The following is a 21,618-nucleotide window of genomic DNA, read 5'->3' on the forward strand; positions in this document are numbered from 1 at the left end:
CAAAGTACCAAAAAAGCATCTTTTCATAATCATGCATCTGAAGAAAAAAAATAGTTTTATAAAATCCATTTCTTATGCTAAATATGGTTACAAATAAGAGTATTAAACACAAAACTCCCAAATTCTATTTTTAGATACAAATACTGTATTCTATTATGAAATGGGGATAATTAAAATATATCAATGACTACAAATCTAGTAATTTAAAGCAAACCTAAACATGCTGTTTGCTTTCATGTGGAAGAATTAGGATACTGTATGGTTCAAACACTGCAGTAATTTCTGTCAACTCCTTGATGCCCATAATGTCAAACTGCCAAACACAGAGACATGTATTCAGGTCTGAATAGCACCAGGTGTTTTTTTTTTTTCCTTCTGTTTTTCCCCTTTAAAGATATTAACAATTTAATGAGTGATGTGACAACTATCTGATAGTGACATGCACAGGTAGACAATTTGCTTCAAGTCTCCAACTTAATAAGCTAAAAGTTTGAGACACTACTCAACAATTACTAATGTATTTCATGGTACACAAGAAAAGAGTGCTTCCACAGAATATCCTCAGTTCTCAAGTACAAAAATATCAGTTATGGGTAGTCAATAGTTATCAAAATTTTTATTGGTACAGAATGAAAGCAGCATTTATTTTATTGTTGTTTAAACCATACATCATAAAATTCCCTAGTACACATGTGGAGGAGTGAAATAGGCTCTGTACTATTTACCTGCTACTGATCCTAGGTCCAGATTGAAAATCTTCCCTGGCCAAATACAAACAATATCATTAATAGCGAAGGGAAGGCAGTTCCTCAGTGTGAAAGGTCAGCATTTAGAGTCTTACTAAAAGCACTAATTTTGAAACAATACATCACTTAAATGTATAATTACATACACTACAAGTGGAAACCAAGTTTTTATTAACAAGAACTATTGGGACTGGGCACAAACGTCTTAACCACAAACCTTGGAAATATTATGGGTGCTCTGATGTGGCCCTTTTTGGCAAGAGTAAGAACAATGAAGTATGGCTTTTAAGTCTTCCGTTAAAAGTACGCTTTATAAAATTTTGGAGGCTTGAATTATTTTAGAGAACTCCTAAAGTTTTTCAATAACATCATTTACTAATTAGAAGCATTTATTACATCAGTATATCAAGCCATTGGCTGATAGTTGATCACCAGCATAACACAGGAGCTGTTTGCTTTTGCTGGTTTTTTTTTTGTTTTGTTTTTAAGTAAGGGAGGTACTTTTCTAGTGAGAGCCATCCTACAGTACTATCAAACATTTCAGAGGTTACTACATAGCTTCTCAAATAAAATCCTCAACAGTTTTGTTTTCCAGCAGATATTCACATCAAGCATATGCAGAGAGCAAATACAATCAAGTGCAGACAGTTTAAAGGTATCTCAAACATTGTTTTACAGCTACCCTCTGCAAAACAAAAGCCCCTCCTCACCCCAACAAGACAGGGCGAGAAGGGGAAACAGGTCTGCCATTCACGTAGGAGTTTGGCTAGCATAAAGTTTTATTAAAATTGTTAACAAAAATAGTTAAACATTTTTACAATTTAACATCCAGTCTGACAAAAGGCAAATCAATGAAAAAAATACAAAAAAGTAAAAAAGTGCACTACCCAGTCCAGTATTTTGCTTTAAAGTCATGTCACTTACAGTATATGAAAAATAAACCCAGAAGTGTAATTACTTTAAAATACACCGCTTCCATATTTCAGTATTTTACACATATATTCTATAGTGGAAGAGGAGATCTCTTAAAAACTTTACTCTTAAAATATTGAGGTGCATATGCCAAGTGGGATACACTTGGCAAGTTAAGTTGCAGTAGAGAATCCTTTCAAATTTGGCATTTCATTTACATACCTTACCATGCCAGCAAGGTTTGTAGTACCTAAACCTTCTAGGTAAGAACAGTAATTTTCTTTAATGTAGAATTACTAATACAGACAACTACAAGAAACGGTGAGGTCAGCAATTCTATGGGGTCTTAAGGAGATACGTGTCCTGATTTAGTCATCAAATGGTACGATGTAACAACAAACTTTAAGGCCGTGTTTTATTTGCTGATTAATGGACAAAAGGCAATGGACCCCCCCCAATATTTTCTTGAAAGTCTGTGCTCATAAAAATCATGAAAAGTTGGAAAGACTTAATTATTGAAACTTTAAATATATTTTACACAATCTTGTTTGTACAAAAATACAAGTTAAATATAAACATAAAGCAATCATGATAATTTTATGTAAATCCATTTTGTGATATTCTGTTATATATAAAAAAGTTTCTCAGCTCTGTCTCATTTGTGAAAAGATCAATACCAGATTGAATCACTACTGGCAAAGGGCCCTAAAAAGCACGCTTTAGCATTAAATATATGTTTTATCATGTAAGTACCATTTCCTGATTTCATCTTTTCTAAAGACTGGCAAAAGATAGGGCAGTATGTCCATAAACCAACAAATAATTTGGCTACAATGTCATAAAACACAAACACACAAATCTGTACAATAAACCCAGTAGCTATGCAGTACGTACTTGTTACACACACACAGACACAGACAGGGAATGAAACTTAGTGAGACGCCATTTCAATTTCACTGTTCTTCAGCCTGGCATTTTGTCTTACTTCATCAAACGAATAAGACTTCGTTACCTTTCCATTCTTAAATACTGTATGAAGGAGATCCTGCAAGAAATACCACTGTTTTAGCAGGAGTGACTTGGCAAAACAACAAACAGCTTACACGAGCCCAAAAGCGAGCACCCAAATCAAGCCTGGTAAGACTAGAGCTTTCAGCTGGCAAGACACTAGATCTTTACAGCTTCTTCTGACACCTTTCACTAACGGCTAGATAGAAGAAAGGATTTAGGCCATCCTGTGCACAGACAGAAGCTATGTGCTGAGTAATCCCTAAAGTGAGTTGTCCACACCTTGTTAGAGCAGCTAGTAAGAAAGGCCACGCTCAAACAATTAAATACAATTCAACTACAGAGGTTTAAATAAAGTATTTCTCCTAGAGTGACTATGGAAAAAAAAATAATTCTTTCTTCAGAGTGCCCTTTGTACATCTACTTTGTAAGAGAGCGTACCAAGGACCGCTTGCCAAGAGCAGAGTGGCAGAGCAATAAGCACAGCTCAGCACAGAGAACTCAGCACGAAGGCAACACTGAGGAGCTGCTGTGCCCAGTGCCTTACTGCAAGGGCCCGTGGCCTTACGGAAACAGGCCCACAAAGGAATACATCTCCGTGTCGTTGCCCAGGAAGCCCCAGAACCTGCACCACACAAAGAATCCCCTCTAACAGACCAGAAATTTTTAAGGAATTATTTCTCCTGTCAAAAATGAAGGAACTATACATTGCATAATTTCAGAGCCAAAGTCTTGTGCTTTGTTTTGAAGGGATTTCTCGCCATTAGGTCTCTCCCTCACTCTTTTTGAATGTACATTACACATATATGTGCAATAAAAGTTATAATTACACAAGTCTTTTTTCTTCTGTCGTTGCATTCAGAGCACATTATTTACAGTGTATGTAACTCACTTTGTTTTCTGCCTTGAAATTTCTTAGACATCTGTTTTATGCTCACTGTTGCATCAATCAATGTGCCTAGCAGTACCCCTTCTACCTAGTAGCATAGAAATGTGCTTCTGTATATCAGAAAACTCAAGCAACTTCCAACTTCTAAAGGCCAAAGCATAACTTGATAACTTATTTTCAGTCACTTATTTTCAGTCCTCTTAGTTCAGGAAGAGACTCAACATGCAGTTAAACACTTCATTGCTCGCAAACTGAAAATGTAAGAAATAGCAAACTGAAATGCTGAGACTGGCATAGTTTACCTAAATAGTATTTTATTTTGAACTTTTACAGTTAACAGGGAAACTGAATTCCTGATTTAAATTTACAACTTTGAAAACTGGGCAACTAATTTGCGAACAGAGCATTAACACTTGAAGGACCTATTTACAAATCTCAGTGGGGAGGTAGAAAAAAATTTCAGTTATATCTGTTCCCTTCCCATCTGCAACTCAGGTCACTACTCAAATTGTGCAATATAGTCCGTACAACACTACCTGGCTAGCATATATTCTGCGACATGGGAGACATTAGTTTTGGGAAAAAGCAGCAATGTTCTCTTGCTTCTGAATACAAAAGAGAAAGATTTCTAACTGTAAATTCTGAATATTCTACTGGCATTCTAACATTCTGCTCTTACTGATTTTGGCACTGGGGACACTTCTGAGGTAGCATGACAGAAGCTGAACAAAAGACTATCGAAAATTAATACTGACATTAAGTTATAATCTGCTTATTATCAGGCTATTTTTGCATTAAGAATGATGTATTATGTTTGGAAATTCATACCTGTCCATATTCTTCAAGATCACCCTTGCCTTCTTCAAGAGTCACATAATCTCCAGTGGGTGTCCTATGCAATGACAGTCGTCCTTTCTTCGACCTTTTGTTTGGATCAGCCACCGGATCCTTGAAGACGTTTACCTAAACCCGAGAAGAGTGGTTTTTACAAAAAAAGGGCTTTGTGGGGCTTGTGTACCTAATGCAGATGGTGAGAATGTAACAGGAAATGTCAAATAGGATTTCAAGTGAGAGGTGCGTATTGAAAACACAGTGGTAGACGCTGCACAAAGACATACCCCAAGACCGTTGGTCACTACGTAACTACATTTGAAGGAACAGTTTAAGAGATCTCTGGTTAGTTTCTGCAGCAAAGCTCCACCAGATCCAAAGGCAATATTCTCAATACTCCATTTATTCTTCTTCATTCCTTCCACAATCTGATACGAAAAAGAAAATTATGATGAAGCATATTTTTAGACCATGCCATTTTTCCATAAAGCTATTATACTACTTAAACAAGATGCTTTTACAGACAATTAAACCAACATTCAGTTTCCAGGAGATGCATGTAACAATTCTGTCAATATTTGGTACACTGTTTGCATTTTTATTTGTGATTCCAGCATTGCATAATAATAGAAAGTTTTTGCTGTAAAACTACCACCTTGTCAGCATATATGTTTTCCAAATAAGGCTAGCACATTAACACAATGCCCAGATAATCAGAGCTGTAAAGTAAATAAAAAACTTCATAGGAATATTTCAGATCCTTCCCATTTTTCAGAATTATGGGAGGACCTCAAAGTGTGGCATGTATCCTAAAACAAAGCTGTCTTGTTCATCAACTCCAGAAAGTTATTATCCACTTTGGCCAATTACTTCAACAAAGCAGTTCTGAAAAATAAGAAGATTCTAGAATTATATTAGTGATTTCAAAGATGGGGAAGTGGAAATACATAAAACCTCACCCTTGCTCTATCCAAACAAATAGGACATCCTCCAGCCTGGAGCAATGGCTGCTCATTTAGTCATGCTCATAAATGGCCAGTATTTGTTTCCCTGACCGTTACCCTTCTGACAGCCTGAAATGACTTTTACAGCCCCAGCAAGAGTGCTCGAACTTCTATCTCCTAACTATTTTATTAACAAGTGGGTGAGAAAACTTCAGAGTGAGTGAAATAGCAAAATCTCATCCATCCAGGAAAAAGGCAGGTGAGAAGCAGAATGGAAAGACATAATCTATAGGGAACAGTGCAGAGTTTCAAAAATCAACACCATCAGAAATCTGGTAATCTTTTGTGCTGTCTCAGCCTCCTGCATCAAAAGGACATGCCAGAGTAACACAGAACAGGACTGTTTCAAGAGCTACTGATATCAAGCCACCTTTTTAAGGGACAGCTAAGGCAAAATTAAAATTCTGTAAGGAAAAGACAATTCTGACTTCAAATAGTGGTAATTGGCTAACTAATGTAAAATAAACAGTATACTAGTATTTTGTTTATCCATTTAGTCAAACACGGACTGTTTCTTCACAAATACTCTCAAAGTCTGAGCACCTGGCAGAGGCCAGCCAACAGAAAAGGTGGACTGAAGAGCCACAACCTTTTGAGGGTATGCTCTGAACACCTTCCCACTACATTTTTTGCAGAGATTTCCCCAGCAGAGATCTCATCAGTGAGTTTCCACCATTCTAATGGTACCAGCTTATTCAGCCTCATCCAAGAAGCCAAGCAAAAATGAATCTCAGGCCTTACCACCATGACTTTCACTTAAGGAAACCCTTTGGAAGCTTTGTATCCTGAAAAAAATACTCCCTCTATGTTGGACAATCCCATGGATTTTAGCTGTAGCCATTACATCCTTTCACGCAGGGACTGTGCACAGAAGTAATCTGTATTTTCAGGTGATTAGGTTCTCCTGGAAGCAGTTAAAAGGGGTACTCAGGGAGGATAAAGGATTGAAATGACTTAAATTCCCCCTTAAGCATCTCAGGAATAACTGAAGATGACAGAGGAAGGGCAAGGGGGGGGGAAAAAAAAAAAAAAGATTTTGTATACGCTTTCCTGAAGCACAAGGCCCAATAGTACTGTCAGAAAGCAGACTTGACTGGGCCTGGATACAGACTCTGCTTACCTACACGGTCTTTTAGAAAGACAGAAGTAGGTAAACTCTACCTAGACTCTGATCAAGTTCTGTCCAGACACTGACAAAGCCTGAAGGCATGTATGAGGCCAACTGCTGGGCAAGCCTGGTCCAATGTGTACTTCTTCCCTTATTTTATAGATCAGGCCTGACACTGAACACACTTGCAAGCTGTAGCACAACCTGCTCAACATAAACAACATCCTACTAAGGCACATGATGCTTAGACCTCATGTTTACTGATACTTGTAGATTAACAGATGTTAGTACAAGTACAGTGTAGCTGGGTGTTGGCCACTTAACCTTCCTGCCTAGACGAGAAGAAACGTGACCCCCTTTCAGCAAGTGTCCCTGCTGTCATTTACTGATGTTTTGTGGCATGAGTCCTCATTTATCTACGATGAAGAACTGGCTTCCACTGTTCCATTCTCTCCCAAGGGATTCCCTCACTCAGGCTGACCTTTGGTTGGGGAGGGGTGGAAGGGAAAGGAAACTGAAAGACAGCAGTGACTCTACCAGGGACCCACAGCAGAGGCCCTGATAAGAGCTTCCTTAGGTGCAGGGAAGAGATGGCAAACAGCAGCACTAACAGGAAAGAAGAAAAAGGGGGAGATGTGGAACAACTGATGCCTCCCTGAAATGCTGGGGTCTGAACCCCAAGCCCCCGAATTAATGTTGACATAGGGGTGATTCCCACAGCCCTTCATACAGAGGTGGTGAGTTTGCCTTATAGCTTCCCCCCAGGGTGCGGCTGGCCCTGCAGGGAGAGCCAGAAGGGAAATGAGCCCCAGGGGTCCCGCAGTGAGTTGACAAAGGTCAGGTGTCTGCTTGGGGATAAAAGCTGGGACCACTTGCAGGGAGTCAGGAGTGTCTGTCTGTGGAGTGCACTCCCCAGAGCTTCCTGGTTCAGGGCAGACCTCCTGACTCTCCCTGGAGCTGGGCCCTGGTCTGTCTAGGCCTTTGCAAACGCGGGTTGATCGGGTGAGAGTCACTATCTGGGCACCTTTCTCTTATGTATTCAGCCTGCTGGTCTGGCTGTTTCCCATGCCAACTGTGGGCAACCTCGGGTCTCTGTACCACCTGTTGTGGGCCGAGCTGTGTCATTTGTGGGATCATTGGGGGTAGCGTCAATTATGTACCAGCTGATTGATCTGTTTGTACCCTCAGCGATCATTCATGGAATGTCCTTCTTGTCTACAATACAGTCTGTGTATTGGTTCATCTTTCTGCTGGTGGTATCATTTTTGTTGGGCCTGGTCATAGGCAAAACACTCCCTCAAAGGAAGACAATACAGACTAATTTCTTGTCTCATGCTTTCAAATCTACACAGGGAGAACAGTTCAGGTGGCAAGGTTTTGACCAGCTTCCTCTGACCATTATGAGCATGATTAATATATCAACTGTGACTCCAGATTAGAGGATTTTCTCTGTATAAAAGTTTAAAGACATCTGGAAATTGAATGTTCAAAGAAAATCCTTTGAAAGTGTAGTATATTGTGGAGTTAGCAGATTGGAATGATTTTAAAAAGTGAAAATGCTAGAAGAAAGCCAGAAAAAGTTCCTTACCTGTTCTACCAGCATCCCCTATTAAAACAAAGAATTTTAAAATCCAGTTTATACTTTGAGTTGTTTTCTATATTGTTGTTTCAGCTACTTTGGGTAGTTAAATGAGACTGACTCATTACTCATCCTAGATTTTCCTATTGCACCCATTATCTTTCATTCGATCCGTAACAATGAATCATGCCTAGAATCTAGGATCCGGAATAATTAGATTAATAACTTGCATAGGCTACAAGAGGGGGAAAAAAAAGAAAAAAAATATGTCTACAACAATATATTCAGATGTGTTCATGTAAGCTTCTTTTTGAAAAGGATTAATTACACTTCAGGGTTGGCTTTGGGGTGGTTTGTGTGCTTTGCTGTTTTGTTTATTTTTTTATTTTTTTATTAATTTATCACTATTTTTTAAATTACAAGCTATTACTTGGTCTTCCTAAAGTTAGCATAGTCACCTTGGTTTTGCTGAAATAAGAGGATAAAAAGATCCATGAAATTTAAACATGACTAAAATTAGCCTACGAGACATGGACTTTTTGCTCCAACACAACTTGCTGCTGTCACTTGAGAAGTGTCTCTTCCTGCCCACTTCTCCTAGCAAAAACCCAACAGTTTATTTTCTCTCCCGCATTGTGCTGGTGAGTACCGGCTCTTTTTTTTGGGCAATTTTAATTCACCAAACCATAAAATTGATCACTTTTGGTTGAGTTAACTTGCTGCTGCATGTGTGGGCTGAATTAGTTCAGTGATGAGTGGTTCAATGACCAAAGCTGACAAGAGGTGCACAGCAAGGTTACAGAATCAGGAATGAGAAGCCAGCTACTAGCCAGCACTGAGTTATGTCTGCTCTGTACACCTTGTGGAACTGGATCTTCAACTCTCTTTACTACATATTACAGGTAGACTTTTCCTCATAATGAGTTACATTTTGATGAGGAAAATATGTAAACAGGCAGATCACCTGAACAAAGAATTGCTCCTTCTGCCTCTTAACCTCTTTCATTAGCTGCTGGAATTATTTTATGGCTCTATTTAGATCTTGGAGAGCAGTGCATTTTTTCCTCTAATGTTAAGATTTTGAATACCAGGTTTAATATTTTCATTACAGTCAATGCTATATAAGCATCTTCGAATTTTGTCCAGTATAACTTTCAGAAAGCAACCTTTGAGTTCCTTACAAGAACAAACTAATAGTCCAGTTTCTTTCCTGTCATGACTCATTTAAACCTCAACCACAACACATTTTGCTTAACACAAATAATATATGAGATAGTTTTAGACTAACTAAAAACCAAGCCTGATAGCTGTCTTACTCCTAATTTTGAGGGGCAGCAGAAGTCAACCTTGTTAAGAATTTAAACATGTATTAACCTAGAGAGCTAAGGGAAGTGCCAATAAAAATCAAGGAAAATTAGTCTTAAATTTATTCAAGTTATTTCTGGTTTTCAACTCTAACGCAGCCAAGATGAATGATCCTGGACAAACCTGATAAAGTCAAGTCCTCCTCCTTTTACATGCCCCTCATCATCTGTCGTTACTGCTGTGCCTTTGTAACCACATCATATTAACTAGTATCTCCATCTAGTCAACAGTGGTGAATTTGTAACTAGTTTCTAGCATGCAGCATCTCCTAAATAACCAACTTTTGTCTTGCTGAAATTGCTTTTTTGACTCAGACTATGGTCTCATCTGTTATACAAATTTTCTGGGCTTTCAACAATCTTTATTCCACTAGTTGCCAAATAAACTCACTTCACTTACCCTTGTTTTTAAAAAGTCTACTTCAAAATTATAACTTAAACATTTGAGTGCAAGCACGCTTCACATGGTACATAACTAACGAGCCAAACCAGTTAATTACTACTGCTGCTCCAGCCTGGCAATCATGCGGAGTGCCTCCTATCAGTGAAAGGACCAAACATTGCCAGATTTTGATCTGAATTAGACTTGACAAGCAGGATGAAAGCAAACAAAAGGGGAGACAGTGGGAGGAGAAGGGTTACAACAGGGGGATTAGGAAATGCCTTTTAGTTATTTTATGCATCTCAATAATTCCCTGTGGAGTTTTAATGAATATGTTTTACACATTGGGATATCCTGCCAGTGTCTGGAATGAGGGGCAGGGTGGGGTCAGCAGTCTCTGCTGCAACATCTGACTAGTCATAACAGAGTCCAGATTAAGTATCAGTATTGCCAGTGTCACCCTGACACATGAACAGGATCTCCTACCTCTTGCAATGTGTTGATATCCACACCATCCCCTTGAATAACTCTGAGATATGGTGGCAGCAACTTGTAACCTTTTGCGTTCTCTGTAATAGGAAACTTCTTCCCTAAAATCTCCAAGACCTATTGAAAAGGGAGACAGGTCGAAATAAAAATAGAAATTTGCCATTCCAATAAGGAAACACCATTTCCACATTTGAATCATGCTTTCTCTCTCTCAAAAAAAAGAAAAAAGTCCATAAATATACCCAGATATCCTGCTCTAAATCTATCCACATGGGCACACAAACAAAAAACATGCCAGCCATTGTGGTGGAAGCCATTAAATTAAAGCAGTCACAGACCATATGGCATTTATGAACTAATCAGAAAAATGCTTCCCTCCTTTCTCTTTGGTTGCTGCAAGTTTTTTTGCTATTGAATATGTGAGCTTAAGATTCTGCTTTTCTTTTGATCTCCCTTAAGACAGTGGACAAGGCTTTCAATTTTCTCTGATTTTGTTAGCCACCAATAATTTAAATTCAACACTTCAGTTATGAGTTTTTCATATCAGCTCTGATAAAGATTATTCAAAATTCTGATTTGTGATATGTCACTTGTCCCAAGGGGGCAAAAATAAAAATAATTTTTTAAAAAGTGTTAAAGCTGTATGTATCTAAATTTGATGAAGAACATAAATAATATCTCCTCCTTTCTTGTTCATACAGTGGTGACAGCTACCCAAATTCAGAGGTATCAACAGCTTTTATTATAGAACTGCAACAATCACCATGCTCTCTAAAAAGCTACAGGGCAGGAAGCATTCTTGAAGGCTGTGCACCACTGACTTCATCACGCATCTTACACAAGGTGTAAGAGTGTTAAAATTGTATTTGTAGCATCCAACACTGAATTACATTAATACAGGACACCAAGATACTCTGACATGGTGATAAGAAGTCTTATTGGCCTCGTAATTATTAATACTCAAGTTGTTTCCCATTGTATTTATTAAGTGATCAAAGTTTCTATTTATAGAATCATTCCAGCATCATTAGACCAGCAAAATTAGTAACCGTTTTAAAAGCTTCAAGAATGGTATGCAAAAATAGGTTTTATGAAAAAGATTAAGCCATTCAGATTGCAAAACCATTTCCATAGCTATATTGGGATGATGTGAATATTTACACTTTTCCTAGGTCTAAATTACCGGCATCAACTATATACTACACCTACCAAGCTAGAGCATGTTTCCAAAGTTTGTTATAGCCAGTCATTACAAAACAACAATTGCCTTTCCTTGTATACAAATGATTTCAAGAAAGGATTACCTTTAGAACAGTGTCAAGAGGATTCCCAGAATCTGGTCTAATAATAAGTGGTGCCTCTGGACTTCGGGCTTCAATTATATGCCTTAAGTCATCACCCCATATTTTTTCACAAGCATTGTAGATGTCGTAGCTGTCACTAACCACAGATACAGGCACTGAAGAAAACTGTGTCACTATGTGTTCAAATGCATCTTTTTCATGATCTTTCCCCCAGGCTGTTATGGTACTGCAAAGTCAATTGAAAAATCCATATTAGAGCAGCATTTACATGTTAAATCACACATTCTGTATTTCCTATCAGCAACAGTTCAAGGTAATGATAGGCAATACGACTACAAGGCAGCATAAACTACGTTCTTATCAGCTCTATGTTGCATGGGTAGTAAATATATTACACACTAAAAAAGAGCACCCTGGATTTATCTTTTCTTTTTTATTTTTTTTTAAACACCATTTGTAAAAGAGATTCTCTTTTAAATCTGCAATTCAGACAGTTAGGGAACTATAGATGAAAGAACAGAACATCTGCTCTGGCAACTTCAGACTACAAAATACAAAGTAGAGAACTGTTAGAAAAATCTTACAAGAAAACTTTTTTTCTTTTTTAATAGTGATTTAAAACCATTATGACCACTTGTACAAACACACTTCCAGAGGAACCTCAGGGTATTATTACCCTTGGTACACGGGTACACATAAAATGGAGTTGCTAAGAGAGGTAATAAGTTACTGAAAGCCAGTTGATTCGCAGTAGCTGTCACAGACCAGCTGACACAACTGATGTCACTAACTTGTGTGTGAGCACCTAAAAATGCTCTCATGCAAAGCCTAGAAGCAATCTAGTGGGCACTGGATTTTTACCACAAAATGCCATCATTAATACTGTGTGGTAAAGCCCCACTTCACAGTAGTGAAGAAACAAACGAAAATTTGTTTCAGAGAGGTTGGGGCATTCTGAGGAACAACCCTGCTGGTGTGCCAGGGGCAAGCACCACACTCACACCACCACCTTGCACTGGAGGTCATAGAAGGAAAATGTGTGGGTTTTTTTTTTTGTTTGTTTGTTTTTTTTTTTGCACGAAAGCTTTTTTGTGTATAAGCTTGGAAAGGGTGACTGCAGTCTGCGTTTGGCAACACAAACTTTAGCCAGGGCACTTTAAACTTGCTGCTCTCATACCACTACTTCAATATGCTGTGCAAAAGACGCTTCTTCTCTTGACTCAAGGTATTTGCTCTCATTACAAAGGATTTTACAGTTGCCTGAGCCACGACTTTTTGATTTGACTGTAGCATTAAGCTAAGCTAAGAGAAGACATTTCAGACAAAACTTGTTACTTATACTGATCAAGCAGTTCTAGAACAGCACTACAGAAATGATCCAGAAAGCTGATGTGGGGAATGGTCCATTTTTTCTTTCCCCCACCTAAGACTAAATAAAATGCCTTTCAAGCCAGCAAAGCAAGTGAAGTGTCTTTTTGCTGATTTAGCCAAGGACGAACTGAGACGGACTCTGATAACAGCATAACAAGGACTGGCAGAAAAATAAATAACAGGCTAAAGGACTGCCCCTGACCGAATATGCATCTGGGCAGTGTTGATTGGCTAATGCAGACAGAGACACTTATAAAGGAAAGCAGGCTAGCGGAGCTGGTCTGGGAACTCCTGCCTCGGCCGGACTGCTGCGATACCCGGAGCTGCCTGAGCTTGCAGAGACCGCTGCCCGCCACCGGAGGGGGGGGGCCCTGCAGCCATCCCCGGAGCCTGCCTGTTCCTGGGGGGCTGCTGCCTGCCAGAACCAGAGCTGGGACCGGAGCTTGCTGAGCCTGCCTGTCTGCTACTGGGGGGTCGTCCCGGCCACTGGAATGCTGCCCCCCCGATTGCCTACCGAGCTGCCGACTGCATTCTTACTCCAGAAGGATGGTAACATACACACACATCCACATATTCTTTAACGTTTCTGCTGGGCTCAACTCCTATCCCTTCTCTTCATTGATTCTACACCTCTCCCGGGGCGGGGGGTGTGTGTGTGGTGTGTGGCGGTAGGGGTGTACACTTACTGGAAGGACCCTTGACTTTCCCTTTTGACATACTTAGACTACCTTTACTGAACCTTGGCCCCTCAATTTGTGTAGTCTTTCAATAAACCGAATAATTTGTACATTAATCATTAGTCTCGGTAACAATTTGTGAGCGTGGTGAGGTAGTATTTCAATCTACCCTCTAAGACAGGGTCCTGCAGTGGCTGCGTGCACCCTTGGCTTTACCTAGAAACCTCTCCCTTTGGGAGGAGGGGGAAGTCACAGAAGCATCCTGGCAGCCAGTAGCCCACTAGTATTGGCCCAGCCATGAAGCTGTGTTCCTTTAAAGATGATCACTACCCTATGAGAATTATTCTTGTAAGCCTTTCCATTATCTCATCTTGCAAAATGAAAGTGAAAATATTAACTCTTTATTTTCACCTAAGTGAAAATATTCACCATGTAAAAGCATGAGATTCTGTACTTACCCCAAAAAAGAGACAACTGTCCCTTCCTTTATATTCTGCTGACTTCAGTATGCAGACATACAAGTGAAATCCAAGGATTTGCATTCTCCCCTGACCTTACACAGGATTTGGTTATAAAAAAGCGAGTGCTTTTCATCTCAAACGTCTGTTTGAGATGAGCTCCTTACTCAATAACTAATTCATAATTCTTAGTGAGAGATCAAGGATTTACCATTGGCTGAATTAGTTATGCTGATAGGAAGCTTTAGAGAAACTGTCTCTTCTGGAAGGACAACAGGATCTGGGAGAGTCAAGTATTGTAGCTTAGATGGTTTTTCGCTTTATGATTTTATGTTTAAAACAAAATTTAAAGTTCATAATCTTCAATATCTACTTTAACCCATAAGTCTTCAAGGCCATTCTAAAAGGAATCAGCCAAATTTACATAACCACTGATAAGAAGGTTACAGTTAAAAACACTTCAAACACAACTATATTTATCAACAACCATGCCACTCTTATGCCCCTAGAACATACACAGGAATCAGTATTAACTTCAGCCTCAACATAGAATCATAGGATTCTTTAGGCTGGAAGAGACCTTTAAGATCATCAAGTCCAACCATCAAGCCAACACTACTAAGTCTTCTGCTAAAACAGAATCAGAATGTGTCAGGGTTGGAAGGGACCACAAGGATCACCCAGTTCCAACCCCTCTGCCATGAGCAGGGACACGTCCCACTAGATCAGGCTGCCCAGAGCCTCATCCAGCCTGGCCTTAAAGACCCCCAGGGATGGGGCCTCAACCACCTCCCTGGGCAACCCATCCCAGGGTCTCACCACTCTCATGGTGAAGAACTTCTTCCTCATGTCCAGCCTGAATCTGCCCACTTCCAGCTTTGCCCCATTCCCCGTAGTCCTGTCATTACCCAATATCCTAAAAAGTCCCTCCCCAGCTGTATCAGTCATGGCTAATCCTGTATGGTATAAGTGAAACAGCTTGATACTGATGGGTATAAAGATGGAAAAGAAAAACTTACACTTTGTTAAGCTACTTTTAAGTAGGCTTTAATAGCCCAATATCTTACCTGTGTTCAGCAGCGGGAACAGAATATCCTGGAACCGGATCTTTTGTACCATAGTACTTTTTAATTAATGCAATTCCTGCTACAGTGTCCGTTCCTTTGAAGTTCACCAAATGAGCTGAAGCTCCTATTCCTGCAGTCTGAAAAACATTCAGATTCCACAGCAAATGCAGAAGCCTAAATCCACTCAGGGACTATCACTAGTCTGTGACAGTAAGATGACTCTGTTTCACCGACACCCTCCTTGTGCACTGACACAGCCCAGCCCAGCCAGCTCCCACGCAGCAAAAGGCTCTCTGGGCCCAGCACCCCCGCTTCAGACGTATTCCCCCACCCCACCCCAGATCTACCCCCTCCACAGTAAGTCCAAACAGTGCTATTTGGATTCACAATTTCACTGCTGAACAGGGACACAACGGTTAACAGATACATGCTACAATCCTTTATAGCTAAGAACAATCAGACTTTTCAAATTATTAGACGAGTAGTATTACCTCTTGTGAGGAAACTCCTCTGTAGCCAAAGTCATGCAGCTTGTACTCCAGCCCTTCTAAGCTTCCAGAAGTCTCTAGCAAATATTTGGCCAAAATCTTTTTCTGCTCTCTAGAATTTGTAGCCACTGTGATTGGATACCATGACTGCACAAGAATAGTCTATAAAAAAAAAAACCCATCACATTATTAGATCTACGTTTGCTATGGACTTAAAAATCCCCACTTGGCATTTAATCGGGCACAAAAAGGTTTATTTTCATCACCCATTCAGAAAGTACAGATACCTCCAACAGTTTAAGGCTTAAGTAATTAGCCTTTATAATACCTTTATAAGGTAGGCCAGGTATTGATCATCTCAAGAGCTAACGCTCCCCGAGCTACAGACACACAATTCACGGCCCCCCTCTCCCCTCTCCCTTTTTTTCTTGTGGCCTGTAAACTTACTACAATCTCTTGCCAGGTAAGGGGAAGAGGTCTGTATAAGAGCACTAAGAAAAGAATCCAGGCTTACTTAAAACAGAAGATGAAAGCTGCCAGACATTCCCCTCAAACCAATAAGGGATTCAGCCTTTAGTTTACGTGCATTAATATTTACTTAGAAAAAACATGTTAACCTTTTAAAACTGACCTCAATCCAATTTGTGAGCCAGTAGCACTCTGGGTCTGTGTTTTCTACTGTGAAAAGAACATTTCCTCTGGGAATTACAGAGCCCTCTGGAACAGCCTTTATTTCTATAGGAAGATGGCCATCGTATTTCTATGTAAGATACAGCAATATTGTTAGATAACAGGAAAGATTAGGACCTACCTCTCTCTTACATGACTGCAATAGGTAAAAGTCAGGCTATGAGTTTATTGATAAACCTTTCTTTCAACTCTAAAAATAATTTGCTCTGTTCATATATACCTACCAGCCCAATACATTTTAAAAATCCACATTTATCAAAAAAGAAGAAATCCTATAACCTAAAATACAGTCTCTTTATCAAACCAAATGATGCTTATCAGTTGTATTGCCCTAGACTAGATGGTCCTGTTCTGGCAGGGGGATTGGACTCGATCTCTGGAGGTCCCTTCCAACCCCTAACATTCTGTGATTCTGTGATATTCTGAAAGCTGAGTCAGGAAGGTGTAAATATTCTATAAAAATATGTAAATTCTACCCACAAAACAAGAAATATTCCTTACTCAGTTTTTTTACAGTGCTTTCACACAAAGTAAGCTAAAAAAAGTTTAGCTATTGTCTACGCATTAAAAAAATCTCTAGGTTTGCTTAGTATAGATGTGTGCTTTCTTAATTTATTAGAGCAGAATCCATTTAATAACTATTTTTGAGCATTTTGCCATCTCAATTATTCACTAAACATGATATCTGATCTTCAAGCGTCAATCTTCTGTAAAGCTCAGTCTTTCACCCTGAAGGACTAAACTTTGTGTGAAGTATGCCTTTTGAAAAAGATGAAGTTGCAAACAGCAACACAAAAAGAGTAATTATAAATTTCTGAAATAGCTCTGCAAGCTAAACTGATAATAAAGTGTTTTGCATATTAATATTTTTTGACAGAAAGCTTCTCTTGAGATATTCTTTAAAGGCAATAAAAATTGCATCAATTCATAGAAATTACAATAAGTAGCATCAAAACATATCCTCCAGTGCCCAAAACACATCAGAAGTCTTTTCCACACCACAGTTTAAAAGTTTCTTCAGAAGTGTAATATGCTGAAGCAAATTGTGTTTATATACCACACAGGGTTTAGCTGTCAGACTTGGACACGTCTGTTCTGGATTAACAAGGACAATGAATCCCTCAAAAAGGCTCAAAAAGTATTTATTAATGATTCAGTGAAGACAAAAGTAGCCTTAAGTGAAAAAAACAAAACAGATTTCAAAGCTCCTGTAAGTATTCTTGTCCACAGAAAAAAACCAATCTATGGTCACACCACAACACTGTAGTGTAGCCCTTTTCAAAAGTTTTTAGATAGAAACAACCTGTACAATTCAGGGCTTACACGGCTATCCCCTCATCATCAATTCCTGTCAACCTCTAGCCTTTACACCACCTCCTTGTTCTCCAGGCAGTCCATTCCTCTCTTCCACCCCTTCACCCTGTCAGTATTTACATCTCATCCATTTACTCTCGGTACAAATTCATGCATGTACACTTCAAATTCTTTTCTGCACTTCACTCATACAACCATTGCTCCCTTCACTTTACCTAGCACTGCACATTAGCCAGCAGAGCCAGAGAGCAAAAAGTGGTAGGTATGTGAATATATACAGGAATTCAGTGAGCAGAAGCAGGGTCTCTGTGTAGGAATAAGGGCATGCATAGACCCTAAGGTACATTCACTTCCAGTTTGAGAGCCATCAGCATCTAAGATCAAGAAGTGGAAGTCACATGTGTTTATATATATATGCACAATTTTAACAGGAAAATCTGACAAAGGAATAAACAATGTATACAGGAGGTATGCAGGAAAGCTTCTTTTGACTAAACCAGAAGCTGCACAGAATTAGTTAAAGCACGTTAAAATTCGGTGTGGTCAGACATGCAGTATTAAAAGTATATTTAAAGTAATCCTGATCTCCCTGGCTAAACTGTGTTAAATACAGATGAAAGCAGTTCAAAATGTATACTGTTGCTTAAACATAAATATGGATTGAATTCACATCTGTAGTTATTCAAAACGGATGCAAGTCCTCTACAAACCTCCGCAGAACTTGCTCTTAGAGAACAGTGTTTTTATTTATCTTGCTGCCATTTGCAACACTTAGTTGAAATTCATTTTTTTCTTGCACATGTTATGGTCCACCCTGGCTGTAAGATGATATCCAGATATATTCACAGAGAGGTCACCACAAAAATGTATATAGTCAGGATATCCAGGGAAAAATAAATGCAAAGAACTAAAATATATGTTTTCAAATGTCAAAAACACCCATTCACAAGAACCTACAATTAAACTTGGCATTTAATTAATCTGCAGAGATTAGAACAGCTCTGATGAATGCTTTTAGTCTGAATCTTGCTGCTTTTAGAGATGTTTGCAATTACTTGAAGACTGACACCTTTTTAAACAAAATGCAAAGAGGATAATCATGGAAAGACTTAATTTGGAAGGATTTGTGTATCAGAAGTGCTCACACCTTGTATTTCAAGATGAAATTTAACTTAAGTACCTCTGAAAAATTAGAAAACAATTGAACAAAACACGTATTTTCTGGAACTATTTACACACACAAGAAGTTGTAATGCTTTCTGCATTAGAATAAAAATGATTATTAGTTACAGAAAGCAATGTAAATGATGCAAGCAACCACTGAGCATTATATTGCATATGGAGACTTGCCAATAAGCCCCCACTTACACTAGCTGGCTGATGGCAGCCATAAATCCTTACTACCTGCAAAGCTGTATTTGGAATCAGAAAGGATGAAAATTACTTTTCTCCAAGGAATTACAACTATATGATTGTTCTTTGACAGCTGCTATTCCCTGCACACTGAACGTAAGAAGCTAAATTTATCCAGTTTTTACTATATGATGTTTAAAAGGAGAGACTGCTGTATTTATTCTACAGTTGATTCACAAATGCTTCATCATGGCCTCACACTATTTTCACAAATTTTTACCTCCAGAATATAGTTCCATCCCTTTTCATTGAAGACATCATCTTGAAAATGCTCCCTATATACTTCTTTGGCTTCCTTGATTTTCTCTTTGGTCACCACTTTACCTGTGGTTTCAGAAAGAGATGAAAGCTTAGAAACTTAGGATATTTATCAATTTGTAAAATAAATGACAAAAAGATTCAGGCAGAGAAAAGTCACTTTGCCTCCAACAAAGACAGAGAACATGTCAAATGCAGTATACTATCTATGTTAAAACCAAACTTTACTTTCATTTGTTATATAGATTAGAATGCTCAAGAAACCAACAGGATAAAATACATTTGTGGTTTGAATGTGACTCAGGAGTAATTTGAGATTATTGCTCTTTTATGACAGTCAAAAACTTGTCCAGAATTTTAGTAGCAGCGGTTTTCTCAGAGGAGCGTGGTGATCGTGCAGGTTGGCACACGCAACAAAGCATAACCAGAGTAGCACAAGGGTTAAGCTACAGTGCTCCATGGAGAGTCCCTGAACAGAGGTCTTACAATGAGTCTTTGACTGACCACCTCGCGACAGGAACTGACAGACTCACCACATTATTTGAATAGGCATTGCTACTGCTGTAGGACCAAGCACCTCCTGGAAACGCTAGAGAACAATCTATTAAGATTATCAAGTGTTTGGATTGTAGTAGAATACCAATCTTTGATGGAATTGGCAGAGATATTTATGGATTCTGCGTCAAGACAAAGATATGTAAGCTACATGACTTAAGTTTTCCTTCTACAGCTTGTCAGAGGGCAACCTGCATTCAGGTCAGAACAGGTGATACTTACACATATTTAAAAAAAAAGTGCACAAAATCTTGAACAGCACCAAAGAATTTTCAGATGTTACTGTTAAAATTGTCAATACTGAAAACACTATCCCACGTACCTGCAATATTCAATAATCTAAGCTTAGTGGCAACCAAAATTTAAGGGAAATTAGAATCATTATTAGGTTACACAGTAAATAAACCAGCAAATACAGACTAATGTTCAAAATGTGAAATGTTTTCTCTCGAATTTTCTATCTTCTTGTGATTCTATGCACAGTCTTGCTTTATTTCCATTCCTTTCAGCTTAGCTCGCTGAAGTTGGGATACGAACACCTCTTCACTTTTTATAAACCAGTGGGATATATAAACATAGTAGAGGTGTCCAAATTAAGACGTCAACATCAGTTTATGAGATTGGACATCTCATTTTCAGAATCACATAAATAAGATCTTACACATGGCACTACCTACACTACATCAAGACAATCTGGAACTGTTTCAGCTGTAAGACTTGAGAAAAATTAAGGTATTTATTTACATGTAAGATTTTACCAGAATTTGAGACAGTTACCTTTTAAGTATTTATTCAGAATGTACTGCAAGCCATAAAAAACAGTTTCTTCATATTTCACCTTCCTTAATTTGGAATTTTCAGTCTTCTTTTCACGACATTCAAAGTAGGAATATACTTTGCTTGTATTAGGTGGATATTGCTTGTAGTGTGTAACCTATATTAAGAAAAACTTCAGTAAGAGCAAAAAACATGACTACAAAGCACAAGAGATATATTTGCACATTAAAGCTCAGAGTAACTCCCAACCCTCCTGGACTGTTATTATTTATCCATTCACACTCTACACAGTATTTAGGGGACTTCCTCTTTTCTAGCTGCCTTCGATTTTCAGTTCAAACGTCTGTCTTCCCTATCTTATTCTTTGTTTCCATGTTAAGCCTTTTCCCCTAGAATAATCTTTATGGTTGGCTCTTCCATTCCCCTGATGAGTTTGCTTCGATTAACCAGGACAGACACTGGCTAGGATTCTGGGAGCAGCACTGAGCACCAACATGGCCAGGTCAGTTCTCACTCTCCTGCACGCTGGCCAAGCCTATTAGCTACAGGAAGCACAAAGTTGCCTGCCACTACTGAAGCAAAGGCACCTGCTTGTATTTGTTTGAAGTTTTGAGGGCAATAATTGCATAGTTCAAATAATAGTCATCCAGACTCAAGAAGTCATGGACACTGAGCACAGTGGGTATCTCAAGGCCTGGTTATCTCAAAACCAGCTTACAAACCTGTTACTGTCACTAATACTGTTAAAATCTGAGGTTTGTATCTCCCCAAAGTTTGCTAGATGGATTTTTTTCCAATCTTTGAAAACATTCATGTTCAGCATAAAGGAAGCATGAAAAGTTGCAGCCTGTAACTGTGTATTACATGAGAACTGATCATATGAACATAAAATGCTATGCTGGATTCAACAGTAACAGGTTTTTTTTGTGGTTTT

The 21,618-nt window shown here is 38.8% G+C and overlaps 1 protein-coding gene across 1 annotated transcript; it reads right to left on the minus strand.

Moving 5' to 3' along the window:
- Positions 1-601: 601 nt before the first annotated feature.
- NAMPT (nicotinamide phosphoribosyltransferase) lies at positions 602-20,841 on the minus strand (the record flags this gene model as incomplete). Its single annotated transcript, XM_008942729.1, has 10 exons — positions 602-2,703; positions 4,384-4,518; positions 4,674-4,814; positions 10,310-10,429; positions 11,617-11,842; positions 15,190-15,326; positions 15,681-15,839; positions 16,309-16,437; positions 19,315-19,418; positions 20,685-20,841. Coding segments are annotated over 10 exons (1,422 nt in total), but the record flags the coding sequence as incomplete, so codon positions are not given.
- Positions 20,842-21,618: the final 777 nt, after the last annotated feature.

Source organism: Merops nubicus, unplaced genomic scaffold (genome assembly GCF_000691845.1).
Source record: "Merops nubicus isolate BGI_N331 unplaced genomic scaffold, ASM69184v1 scaffold28306, whole genome shotgun sequence".
NCBI lineage: Eukaryota > Metazoa > Chordata > Aves > Coraciiformes > Meropidae > Merops > Merops nubicus.